General features: G+C 37.1%; 1 protein-coding gene across 7 annotated transcripts in view; it reads left to right on the plus strand.

Moving 5' to 3' along the window:
• SNX13 (sorting nexin 13) overlaps positions 1 to 10,154 on the plus strand; it is a 158,736-nt gene extending 148,582 nt beyond the window's left edge. For 5 of the 7 annotated variants that reach the window (XM_073333775.2, XM_073333779.2, XM_073333776.2 and 2 more), the window contains 4 exons: positions 2,427 to 2,495; positions 5,800 to 5,912; positions 6,496 to 6,739; positions 8,520 to 10,154. In XM_073333775.2, the coding sequence (XP_073189876.1) occupies positions 2,427 to 2,495; positions 5,800 to 5,912; positions 6,496 to 6,739; positions 8,520 to 8,619 (526 nt within the window). In that variant the 3' untranslated portion in view covers positions 8,620 to 10,154. Of the gene's footprint in view, positions 1 to 2,426; positions 2,496 to 5,799; positions 5,913 to 6,495; positions 7,380 to 8,519 lie in introns of those variants that run through there. The other 2 variants (XM_073333780.2, XM_073333781.2) reach the window with 1 other exon arrangement.
• The last annotated feature ends 3,550 nt before the right edge of the window (positions 10,155 to 13,704 follow it).

Raw genomic sequence — 13,704 nt, forward strand, 5'->3', positions numbered from 1 at the left:
GTAAGGGGTGGGGGGGAGGGGAAGCTTCCCCCAACATGCTATAAAAACTCCACGGCCTACCTGTGTCACAACAACCGTTTTTCTGCATATAAAAACCGGGGCCGGCATTAGGAGGTAGCAAGCTGGGCAGTTGCCTGGGCCCTATGCCACAGGGACCCCTGCAAAGCTATATTGATCAGGCTTCAGCTTCAGCCCCATATGCCAGGGCTTTGGCTTTCTGCCCTGGGCCCTAGTGAGTGTAATACTGGCCCTGCTTGGTAGCCCTCCTGAAACCTGCTCACGGCCCTCCATGGGGCTCCAGATCCCTGGCTGAGAACCACTGCTTAAAGGGGCCAATTTCGCAAAGCTGAAAACAGTTGAGCCAAATCAATTTGCGAGGAACAATTTAACCTGAAAAATGTGATTAATGATTGGGAATTATTTAAGAACACTTTAAAAGCCAAGTCCTACAATCAAAAAAAGAAGGCTGTATTAGTTAAAACCAACCAGGTTCAGAAGGGAAGGCAGCTTTAAACATTAAAAAGAATATATAACAAATGGAAGAAAGGGGAAGTTGATAGTAATGAAAATAAATCAGAAACTAGGAATTGTAGAAAACTGGTAAAGTAAGTAAAAGACCACAAGGAGATATCTATGGCTACCAGAGTTAAGGATGATAAGGAGTTTAAGTATATTAGGAAAAAAAATACTAACAATGGTATAGGTCATTTATTAGACAGAAATGGGAGAATTATTACTAATGCAGAAGAGTCAGAATCGTTCAATACATATTTTTGTTCTGGAAACAAGCCAGATGAAGTCATACTGTATAACAACACACTTCCCATTCCACTGCTGTCTTAGGAGGATGTTAAACAGCAGCTACTAAATTAGACACTTTTTAATAAATAAGGAGGTGCAGGTAACTTGCATCCAAGAGTTTTTAAAGAGCTGGCTGAAGAGCTTTCTGGACGGTTAATGCTGATTTTCAGTAAGTCTTGGAACAGTGAGGAAGATCCAGAAGACAGGAAGAAAGCTAATGTTGTGGCATCATTTAAAAAACAGTAAATGGGATGATCTAGGTATTTATAGGCCTGTCAGTTTGACATCTATCCCAGACAAGATAATGAAGCACCTGATATGGGATTTGATAAACAAAGAATTAAAGGAGGGTAATATATTTAATGTAAATCAACATGGGTTTATGGAAAATAGAACTTGTCAAACTAACTTGATATAACTTTTTGGTGAGAGTACTAGTTTGGCTGATGTAATAGACTTCTGTAAAGCATTTGACTTGGTACTTAACGACGTTTTGATTAAAGTAGAACAATACAAAATTAATAAAACACAAATTAAGTTAGTTTAAAGCTGGCTAATTGAAAGGTCTCAAAGTGTAATTGTGAATGATCATTAAAAGGATGTGGTTCTTGGCCCTATGCTATTTAAAATTTTTGTCAATGATCTGGAAGAAAATGGAAAATCATCACTGGTAGTTTGCAGATGACACAAAAATTGGGGGAATTGGTAATAAGAGGATGGGTCACTGATACAGAGCAATCTGGATGTTTCATAAACTGGGCACAAGCAAACAATTCTAGGAACAAAGAATGTAGGCCATGCTTGCATAATGGGAACTCTATCCTGGGAAGGAGTGACTCTGAAAAAGATTTTGGAGTTATGGTGGATAATCTGCTGAACATGAGTCAGATGCTGTGGCCAAATGGACTAATGTTATCCTTGGCTACCTAAACAGAGGAATTTTGGGTAGTAGTAGAGAGGTTTTACCCTCTGTATTTGGCACTGCTGGAGTAGTGTGTCCCATTGTGGTGTCCACAATTCAAGAATAGACTCAAGGAGCTCAATCTATTTAATCTTATCAAGGAGAAGGCTAAGGGGTGACTTGATTGCAGTCTATACATACCTATATGGGAAACAGAAATTTGATAATGATCTCTTCAGTCTAGCAAACAAAGGTAAATATCAAGTGGCTGAAAATTGAAAATTCATTAATTGCTCTGCTTTCTGCATCAATGTGATGTAATGATCTAATGTTCTGTTTGTAGGATGGGAAAGAGAGTAAATTACCTAATGGCAATCTGGGTTGTATGCTTCTTCTCTTCTCCACCCTTCTTCATCCTTTTTCTTTCCTATTTCTGTTGGGGTAAACCTATTTAACTTTAGAAGTACTCAAAATGAGGAAGGAAAATGAGTGAATTTAAACCTTAAGTGAGACTGAGAATGAACAAGAGGCTTTCTGGTGTGATAACTTGATGTAATCTGTGGAATGGTGAAAAGGAGAGATGATGCACTTTTTTGTTTTTTCTTGAATATTGTTTGAAGTTTTAACTACTTTAAAGCACTCTTTACTTAAAGAACTCTTCTTCCTGATGCCCTTTGAAAAGTAAAATGAGAGCAATCACTAATTCGTCTCGCTTTGATTTTAGAAAAATAGTTGATCACGTTGACTCGATGACTTCTCCTGACCAAGTAGCAGATGCAGTGAAACGCTTCAGGTGTGTTTTATAGATACCTTTTTTATTTTAAAAGTATATTAAACTTATACCGGTATAGGCCAACTAATATTTAATGATTGTCCTCCTACCTCAGCAATGGAATCAGTTTAAGCTGTCAGAGACAGTAAGTCCACTTCACACCAGAAATTCTGCCTCTGTACAAGATTCAGATAGGTAGTTTATATCCTGATTTGTAAAGATTTTATGATATATAAATTATTCATTACTTGAACAGAGAATATTCTGTGGCTAGTCTCTTTAAATTTTTCTTTTTTGGAAAGGGGTATCATAAAATCATAGAATATCAGGGTTGGAAGGGACCTCAGGAGGTCATATAGTACAACCCCTGCCCAAAGCAGGACCAATCCCCAACTAAATCATCCCAGTCAAGCCTGACCTTAAAAACCTCTGAGGAAGGAGATTCCACTAACTCCCTAGATAATCCATTCCAGTGCTTCACCACTCTTCTAGGGAAAAAGGTTTTCCTAATATCCAACCTAAACCTCCCCCACTGCAATTTGAGACCATTACTCCTTGTTCTGTCATCTGCTACCACTGAGAACAGTCTAGATCCATCCTCTTTGGAACCCCCTTTCCGGTAGTTGAAAGCAGCTATCAAATCCCCCCTCATTCTTCTCTTCTGCAGACTAAATAATCCCAGTTCCTTCAGCCTCTCCTCATAAGTCATGTGCTCCAGCCCCTTAATCATTTTTGTTGACCTCCACTGGACTCTTTCCAATTTTTCCACATCCTTCTTGTAGTGTGGGGCCCAAAACTGGACATAGTACTCCAGATGAGGCCTCACCAATGCCGAATAGAGGGGAATGATCACGTCCTTCGATCTGCTGGCAATGCTCCTACTTATACAGCCCAACATGCCGTTAGCCTTCTTGGCAATAAGAGCACGCTGTTGACTCATATCCAGCTTCTCGTCCACTGTAACCCATAGGTCCCTTTTCTGTAGAACTTCTGCCTAGCCACTTGTCCCTAGACTGTAGCAGGGCATGGGATTCTTCCATTCTAAGTGCAGGACTCTGTACTTATCCTTGTTGAACCTCATCAGATTTCTTTTGGTCCAGTCAGGTTCCTCTGTATCCTATCCCTGCCCTCCAGCGTATCTACCACTTCTCCCAGTTTAGTGTCCTCTGCAAACTTGCTGAGGGTGCAATCCATGCCGTCCTCCAGATCATTAATGAAGATATTGAACAAAACCGGTCCCAGGACTGACCCTCAGGGCACTCCGCTTAATACCGACTGCCAACTAGAAATGAAGCCATTGATCACTACCCATTGAGCCTGACAATCTAGCCAGCTTTCTATCCACCTTATAGTCCATTCATCCAGCCCATTCTTCTTTAACTTGCTGTCAAGAATACTGTGTGTTTCCATATCAAAAGCTTTGCTAAAGTCAAGGAATAACACACCCACTGCTTTCCCCTCATCCACAGAGCCAGTTATCTCGTCATAGAAGGCAGTTAGGTTAGTCAGGCCCTTGGTGAATCCATTGCCCTTGGTGAATCCATGCTGACTGTTCCTGATCACTTTCCTGTCCTCTAAGTGCTTCAAAATTGATTCATTGAGGACCTGCTCCATGATTTTTCCAGGGACTGAGATGAGGCTGACTGGCCTGTAGTTCCCCCGATTCTCCTTTTTTAAGTTATTCACTACCTGTTCTAAACTGTTGCAAAATTGTTGTGTACTTTTAAACAGTAGTTAAATTTCACTCCATTGATGGGTGAAGTGGCTTGTTTGTGTTCATGCAAGTGTATAATATGTTATAGCAGGAGCAGCAACAATTACTGTAGTTAAAACCTTGCCACAGGTTATTACTAATATTTGTCTATACATTCATAACATTTGAACTTTCCTTTGGAGCTTTCAGCCCATTGAGTAATCATCGGTTTTAAAAAAAAAATTATGAGCTAAAGGAATCTATTTGTACTACATCACTTTTAGAATGCTGTCTTTGTAGAAGCCTCAAGAACATGCTAAAATAGTCATAAGATATGTAGGATGAGCTCTCCAGAAATGTGGTTCACAAAGATTGCCTGTTTAGCAAAGAAGATGAATATCTGACCGGTATTTTCATCTGAAGAGAGAAATACCTAAAGATGTAAAGGACAGCACTAACAGACCCCATAACAAAGGCTCTGTGACATTAGTCTTCTGGACACTCTTCCAGTCTGTATAGAAATGGTCAAGACTGTATTTGAAGATGTTGCAGAAGTTTCATCTCTCACTGGAATTTCTGAGTGAATTTTATAGCTTCTCCAAAGGTAGAATAGATCCCCAGACTGCGATCCATGTTTTATGTGCGTGAATGCAGTTATGTACCAAATTGAAACTGCTTTGCCAGCAATGTAAGAGCTCAAAAAGTGGATTTTACATTGTTCTGACTCTGGTCATAAATAAATAGCATGGACCCAAGTGTGAGGTAACTTCAGTATTTGTCATTTTATCCAACAGAGCAGTTGCAAATAGACTAGATAAAGTCAGATTGGCTAGGCAGGCAGACAGTTACAGAGACTGGAACTTTCAGTCCATAAGTTTCCTTAGATAATGTACTTTTGAAACTAAGAAGTTAACTTTTTTTACAAGCTTAAAAGTAAATTTTTTTCTTAATAGACAAAATTTTAAGGCAGTTTTCATTGATAGGATAGCAGGATTGTCTACATTTTCCTCATTTCTCTCCTTGAATTGTCCAATTAAGAATACTGAGAGTCTATATGTCCTCTAATTGTAAATAGAAATAAAAAGAAGCCCAAGGTTTGGACCCGTTTTAAAAGTCAAAAATGCAAGCAGCACTGTTGTCACACAGATTAAACATTCCAAAGCAAGTCATCGTCTTGTGTCTTACTACCAAAAAATTTGAGCCTAAGTTGTTACTAAAAGAGAGAGAGACTCATTGATATAAAGTGATTTGTAGACAAGTTACATATAGCTAATAAATTCAGCTGTATTTGGATGTTTCTGGCAGAGAAGGGGTGGGTGTATAAATTTTTCCAAGAGGCTCAAGCAACAGACTCCCATACTGGAGTACATAGAGAGTAGTATGCAACTGTTAGTAACATTGCTGAGTTATGTTCCTTTTAAAGAGAATTGACAAGCAAGAAATTCTTATTTTTTGTTCTACCGGTTCTGAACTACACCTCAAATGATTAACAAAAGCATTTTGAGTATTAAAGATTTTTGCAGGTTAATGTTATCTCTGAATGCTTTCAGTTCACATTATGCTATGAGGTAGCTCACAGGGTTTAAAAAATAGGTGTTTTTTTTAAAGAACTTGTTTTTGTATTTGTTACAGAGATGCCTTTTGGCCCAATGGCATTTTAGCAGAAACTGTTCCACGCAGAGACAAAGATATTAGAATGCGAACGAGAGTGGCAGGAAAAACTAAACTCCTGGAGATAATGCCAGGTGAGTGAGCTTTGAATATTTTTAGTATTTTTACTAATATTGTACATTACTGGATTTTATATTGTTACTGAAGTTGAAGTATGGGGGTCCCAATCTTTATTTAAAAGTGAAAGAAGCTAAAGTACTGAAATTAATATCCTATGGAGTAATTAAATATCTATTTGAACCCATATTTTTAACGGATTATCAGAAGATTGAATATTTTTGGTTCAGTCTGACAGCTTGAGGTTTCTCTTAGAACCAGTTCAGTATTAACTTAAACTAAAGATTTAATTTTTAGGTCTTGGACATGCATACTGCGTGTAGATACCAAGGGACAGTAAAATGTATAGCAGCATTGTTTTGCATGTGCGTGTGACTAGTAAGTAGAAGTGCACCATCATATTCAGAGATCTGTACTACTGTAATGGAACGACTTTTTTTCTCGCCTCCAAGCTGCATTCCTTTTAAACCCTTTCCCATAAGGTTCTGTCTGAATATTGCAATGGTTGATTTACAAGGAGTTCTACCTTTCCTATTAGTTAACCTATATATACTTAAAATATGTATAAAACTACTTCTGTAACTCTTGTCATTTGTGTAGATGAACTGAAGCACATCATAGGTGCTGAGACAACACGGAAAGGCATTCTTCGCGTCTTTGAAATGTTTCAGCATACTCAGCTAAATAAGAGGATGGTATATGTCTTTCTGGAGGGCTTCCTGGAAACCTTATTTCCACAATATAAATTCCATGAGCTCTTCAGCAAACTGCATTCACGGTCAGAGCAGATGCAGAGATACAAGCAGAGACTACAATCTACTCAAGCGCCTTCCTTACAGAAAAGGTGACACTCCAAACTATTGAGCTCGTGTTTGTTTGTCCAGGACTAGTGTCATGGGCATTTTCTCTGGGGCTTAAAACTCACTTGCTGTTGTTTCTGCACCAGTCTTTTAGTGTCACATATTAGATTATTAATACATCCATAAGACCTGTGGATCTTCTCATCCTCACTTATATTGCAACCACTACCACAATGGGATTTGTGTCTCAAATGATTTGGTGCATCTTCATGCAACATTGAGAAGAATATTGGCCAGTTATGTAAGGAGTGTCAGTTTCTTCCATTCCTGACTGAATTGGTGTTTGCAAGCAATGAAAAGTGTCAGACTGTATTTGCTGAGGGCTAAGGAAAGCACAACTACAGTAACCATGAGGGATTTGACTAGTTTACCACTGGGAGATTGTGCAATGTGTGAGAATCAGGTGGGGTTTGTTTTGCATTATGATTGTGGGTCTTGATCAACATTTGTGTAAAGGTTGAGCTTTGGAATAGAAGTCTTTGGAACAGCTGGTTTCTGGAAAAAAATGTTACAGTATGTCCCCAAGAGTACACTCACTAAGTAGAGGTTGAGGTAACGTGGCTTTTACACCTCCATTAACTTCATCTTTGTTTATTTTGAAAAAATAAACTAACATTATATCTTGGTTTGTTTTGTTTTTCAGTGGTGCAAGGCAGAGGTGTAGTAGAAAATAGACCCTTTATTCTGATGAATTTGTAGCTTTAAGGGCCCTCTTCTGTTCTTATGGCACATGGCATACAGTTTGCATGCAATTTAAATGGAAAAGGGGCATACAAATTTTATTGAAATTGTGCAACTGGTATTATCATTGAAGCATATCTCAAGTAGATTGGCAGTGACAGGGGATGGGATACATGCTCCAAGCAAGATAGACACCAAACTAAAAGAGTAGAAATTTGCAGTGGAGAGCAAGTTACACACAACTTTTCCCAGTAAAACTAAGAATTGTTTTTAAAAGCCCACTGTGTTGTACTTCATTTAAAATAGCCCCAGGATAGCTATGTACCCCTCACATGAAAAGTTGCTAGAATTTCTTGGTGCCTGACTTACACAAGATTCCTCTAGACTTCATTAAACAGTCATGTGCAAACATTTGGAAATTCCTGAATGCATCACAATGTATATATGAAAATATAAAAAGGAAATACAACTACAATATTTTTTTAAATAACAATCTTTTTTATTTTTTGCATAATGTAAAATTTTAATAAATAAACCTATTCTACACAAAGGCCCCAAGTCTATCCATTTACTTCCATAAAAATTAATGTCTGATCAAGAATAAAGATTAATTACACTTGTTTGACCTTAGTATATGACAGTTTGCATCCTACTTTTTGGACTCCCCTTCTATCTTGAGCTCCACCATCTAGGGCAAAGGATGGGAACCATACACACTCCATTGTCTATTTTCCATTTTTAAAAATGTTTACAAATATTTTCTAAATACTAATACTAAATACGAAGTAGGATATTTAATGGATCACTGAACCAAGGTCCTCAGGTGAGATGAGAACAAAATATGGTTCCATTGTCTGAGGGATGGGGAAGGGGACTTTTATGGGAGCGTTCTGAGGGGAGGAACCAAACAAGCCCTCATGGGTTGGGTGTGGAATCAAAACAGATCAAGTTTCCATACTGATTTTCTTTTTTCTCTTCGATTCCAATCAGATTTTTTTCATCGTATTTCTCTTGTAGTGAGTATCACTGTCATTGTCATATGGTATACATGTGCTCAAGTGCACTTGTTTTTCTTTTTTGCAGATCTACATACTGTAAATTAAGTCCCTTCCCTTATGATTTCCAGGAAGGCAAAGACAGCACATGTGGAAGATTCCTTCCCCATTGCCCCATCTATGTATAGTTTACGAGGTTCTAAAGAAACATAATAATTCACTGCTGTTGGAATTAACCATTTTTCCTCACATTCTTATATAAGGTAATAGATATGGCCATCGTTGAAATTCCTATTGCTTACATGTCACTCTAAATCTTATTCCCATGTCAGTATGTATCACTTAAAATCTAAAGGACAAGATATCATGCAGGCTTTGTGTTTGGTAGTCCGCACAATACATCAACTATTGGAAGGTGATGTTTCTAAATACATACTAGAAAAGAGACCTAAAAATAATTATATAACCATACCAAATTCTGTTTTTGAGTTAAATTTGTAAATCACTTAATAATTACATATATACTTTGAAATCAGAAAGATAATACGGTAGTCTGTGAAACTTGTGATGCCTCTTCTCGACCGGCACCCAGGCTAGACTTCTGGAAGAACAGTGGTCATGCTCATATTGTAGGAGATTTTACAATTACTTCTTCAGGAACACAAATTGTACATTGTGTACCAGGCTTAATAAAGTCATTACACTTAATGCATTTACTGCATATATATATATATATATATATATATATATATATATATATGGCTTTGTCTTCTACTATTTTATTTCAGAATGTGGTTTCTTAACTGTGGGCAGGAACCATCAAAGATAAATAATTTTTATCAATGTTTGTGTGCTGTTTAAATGGTTTACATGTTGACCATTTAAAATAATCAACCCTGCCAATCTGTGTTATATATTACCCTGTAAATGCCCCAAAACTGAATGTTAAAATACAGCACTTAACTGGGAAGGTCTATATCCTAACATTTGCGTGCTGTTACTAGCCGCTGAAAATAATTGTGCCATGGACCAACAAATGCACTTATTTTAGCCTTAATTCATTTTAAGAGAAAATGAACAGTTGAACATTTCATTTGGTTCATTCTAAGCTTGTGTTGCTGGTGTTTGCTAGAACAAAACAGTTAACTTTAATGCTACCAGAATGTGAACCAAATTTTTTAAGAAGGTAAAAAAATTAAAAATTCCACAATCTAAATTTTAATTTTGTGCAATATTTTCATTTAACGCATGTGTATTTGAATAATTGTAAAATAAATGCATTTTTAATGTTCTGAGGTCTAGGTTAAGTTGTCTCCTTAACCCAACAACTTACATTCTGTTGTGGTGCATCAGTTTATTTAAGGACTTGTTTTAAAAGTCTTGTTTGACACTCCTTGTAATCTCTCTTGTTATCAGTGATCTTTGCTCAACTGAGCATGGCTCGTATAATACAAGGGAAAATCTAAAGAGCACATCTTATGAATATAGCTGTTATAAATGACTTGTGCATATCATTGTACAGTAAGTGTCAGCTGTGTGCCTAATTGTTCTATGATATTCCCGTCCCCTCCTTTTGACTAACAAAGAACGAACATGAATCAGAATGTTATGGTCATTTTTACTGAACGGCAAAGGACTCTAAATTTTTATTTGGAGTTTGCATTATGCCCTGTCCAACAGAAAAGCTGAAAAAATATTACACTAATAAAGAATTAACAATATTTTTTGCTGAGTCTGTAATTGGTTTGTTTCAAAATAACCTTCCCATCAGAAGATGAACATTATATCACATGTCAGTCTGAAAACTCACTACTTGGTACTACTGCTTTACCTAGTAACATTAGGAGCTTGAATAATTTGTAACTATCTGCCAAAGGAATATTTTTGTTACAATTGCCAAAGGTAGTGCTGAAGAAGTCTGCAAAGTCATTGCCATTGGTAAATACTGGGTACAGATTCACTTCTTAAAAAAAAGTTAATGGCACAGTTTCATATTCGCACCTACATTCTAAAAAAATTGAAGCAATAAAGCCATGTGAGATACAAATAACTGCAGGCCTTCCTCAAACTATTCTACATGTTTGGACCTATATTAGGAAAAAAAATCTTTATCCTTTGGCTTTTTCCCTTGGGTTTATTTTCACAGCAGCTGAGTCTGCAATGGAAGCACAATTGTTACCTTTGAGAGAGAGAGAGATACATACATATATATATATATATATATATATATATATATATATATATATATATATATTCCAGCTGTTCCACATTCATTATAAAGATGTTCTGAGATCTTGGAGCCACAAAGATATCATTTGATTGACCCTGTTGTAAACTATTTACTGTGGCTATTTTCAGCTAATTTACACTTTTGTTACAGAATGTACACTTCAGGGATTTCATTAGCTGCTCACTGACAATTTATATGCATGTTTATTTCAGCTACCACTACTGATAGTAAGACTTCACAACAAAAACTTTAATTGTTTTAGATTACTCAAAATAAAAACACTTGCCCAAGAACTGTTTTCTTTAAAAAGGTATTCCTTCTGTTGAATCTACAAAATTATGCATCTGCTTGTTGCTACATTAAGATGATATATGTATGTATTTTATTTTGTTTTTACCCTCCAAGATACCATATTATGTCTAATTTATATGGTCTTTGATCTCTGGCAAAGGGGGAGGGGAGCTGGTATTTATATTATGCACAAACCATGACTTACTTTGACTCTTCTAATTTCAAACTTCTTGCTGTATCCCTTAGAGAAAAGAAAATGAACTTACGTAATGAAAACAGTGTGACTCTACTTTTACTAAATATTTCAAAATTAAGGTTTAGTTTCATGAAATATTCCATTTGTACTATTTTAGTTTTTCCTCCCCAATTCACCATATTTGGATACTTTAGTATTTAAGTATCTCCAATAACTAGTTTTCTTGCAAAGCTTTTTTTAAATTCCTATGGTTCATTGAGGTTAGGAATTGTTCACATACAACAGTTTCACGTACTAATTTCTGTTAATCATTTTGATACCTTACTTCAGGAAGGGCTAACTGGAGTTTTCACTTGACATAGTTTTAGGATCTGAATGGGGAACAATTTAATTCCAAAGGATAGATTTAATTATACAATTAGATCCCTGTGTTTATGCAGAATTGCCAATTCAAGGCACTGAAAAAATCATGGGTCTGGCCCAAAATAAATAAGGAAGCTGGCTATAAAAACATGAGTGTTTTTTTTTTAAAGTGTATGTGTTGACAAGAGGAGGTATTGGCCTTCTGATTTTTTTGAGCCTTTAGGGAGCACTGAGGTCATGTTTTCAAGCTTTTCATTTCAACCATGAGAGCTAGAGATTTACTTTGCTTAAAAGAAAGCAGAGATTCTCATAGAATTACCAGGCCTACAAGACAATACCCAAATATCATGAGATTCATAATATTGTGGGTTAGCAACGCTGTTATGTTCATTAAGGGTTTGATCCCACGCATGCCCTCAACTGTGAATGACGACATGTTTTGCTGTATCAAATGAGCAGAGCATAGGAGAAAACAATTTTTTCTTGGTTGGCACAACTTTCCTTGTGTAAGCCCTAAAGGATGCAGACATAGGAAAATAAACTTCAGGCAAACATTTTAGCTGGAAGGCTCCTTGGAAGAGTCGTGAACTGGAGTGGAAGTTTTCTGAGCATCAGGTGAAGGGGATGGAGGTGTTAGAATATTCTCTTTTATAAAGATTTTAAAGTGGCAGGAGCTTAAATAACAAAACAGCAAAATCACAGCAAAACACCTATTTATTTATTTATTTAGCAAAACATTGTCTACAAATCCACTTTCCCTCTCCCTCCCTCAGATTTCAGGTCTTATGCAGTCTTATATCCACTATACTCCTGCAAGGATAAACAAGGCCTTCGATTTCTAATGTAGAAACAATAGAAAAAACTTGGAAAAAAATTAGGGGCTTCAGTCTCTGTTGCCCTCCACCTTGTGTAGTTATTTACACAAGTGCAGAGTGGGTGTAGGCTGCTATCATTCCAACATGTTGGTGTTTTACACCCATTTTACTCTGGTACATATGGCAACAGAGAATTGGGTCCCAGACACACCCCAAAGTTTTACAAAAAACCTCACCATCTGGCAGTAGCTGTTAAGTGATCCTAAGAATTCCATTTTATCCAGTCCTCCGGAGGATCTGTTAGGTATCATGTCCCAAACGTTCTGCTCACCGTAAATTCAACCAGTGAAAGAGAATTTGGGGAATGGGAATGAGGGCAGCTGACTACTCAGGAAAAGTTAGTGTGAGTCCTCCAGAAACAAGTGCATCTCCAGAAACAAAATGTGTGAGATGGGTCTGTTTTACTATGGCTGACTTCCAAAAGTGCCTGAGCCGTTAAACTAGTCAGACAACAGAAACACGTTACATATTGGGAATAGATTAAAGGCAGCAGTTCTTTAGCCTGGGAGAAATTGCTAAAAGGGCAAAGGGAGAAATTCAGTGACAATGCCCACAACTCCTGAGGTGAGGGGCAAGCAAGGTATTTTAACGTCAAGTGCTTGAAGAACTAAGAGTCCAGCCAGATGGTTCAGCCATGTATCTGCTCAATTGCCCTTTTTGATTCTCATTAGGGAGTCACAGCACATTGTCCCAGAGTAAAATCAGTGAGTTGGGAACCATAATAAAACCAGGAATTTAAGCTGTGAGACCTTTTTTGGCTAGAGTGACTTAGATAACCTGTTCCTAGTAATATTCTGCACATCTATAGCAATCTTCAACTTGAAGATATCAGAACATTTTATGGCTTTTATGGAAGTCTCAATGTCCCTGTGATGTGGATAAGTTAATAGTTTGGGGGACAGAGTTGAACGTCTTCCCTGTGGAATGATGGAATCGTTTGTTCATTGATCCACAGACTGCTTGGTATGAAAGGTACATTATGCACTTATGTAAATAATGCTGATAGTTCAAGGAACAGATTCTTGGAGATAACATAAAACATAATAGGCTTAGTGCATAGATTAATTTAGAAAATATCATAAGATGCACAGGGCAGGGCAAAGATTGAAGAGCTAGATAGCTATTTAACCAAGCCTCTGACTGCCAGACCCTGGGACTGGTTAATGGGATTGATCACTCAATAATTGGCCTGTTCTGTTTGTTCCCTCTGGAGCACCTGGCATTGGCCACTGTTGGAAGGCAGGATACTGGGCTAGATGAACCATTGATCTGACCCAGTATGAACATTATTCTTATGTTTTCGTTTGAATCAATTTCT

This window comes from Lepidochelys kempii, chromosome 2 (assembly GCF_965140285.1).
Source record: "Lepidochelys kempii isolate rLepKem1 chromosome 2, rLepKem1.hap1, whole genome shotgun sequence".
Classification (NCBI taxonomy): Eukaryota; Metazoa; Chordata; order Testudines; family Cheloniidae; genus Lepidochelys; species Lepidochelys kempii.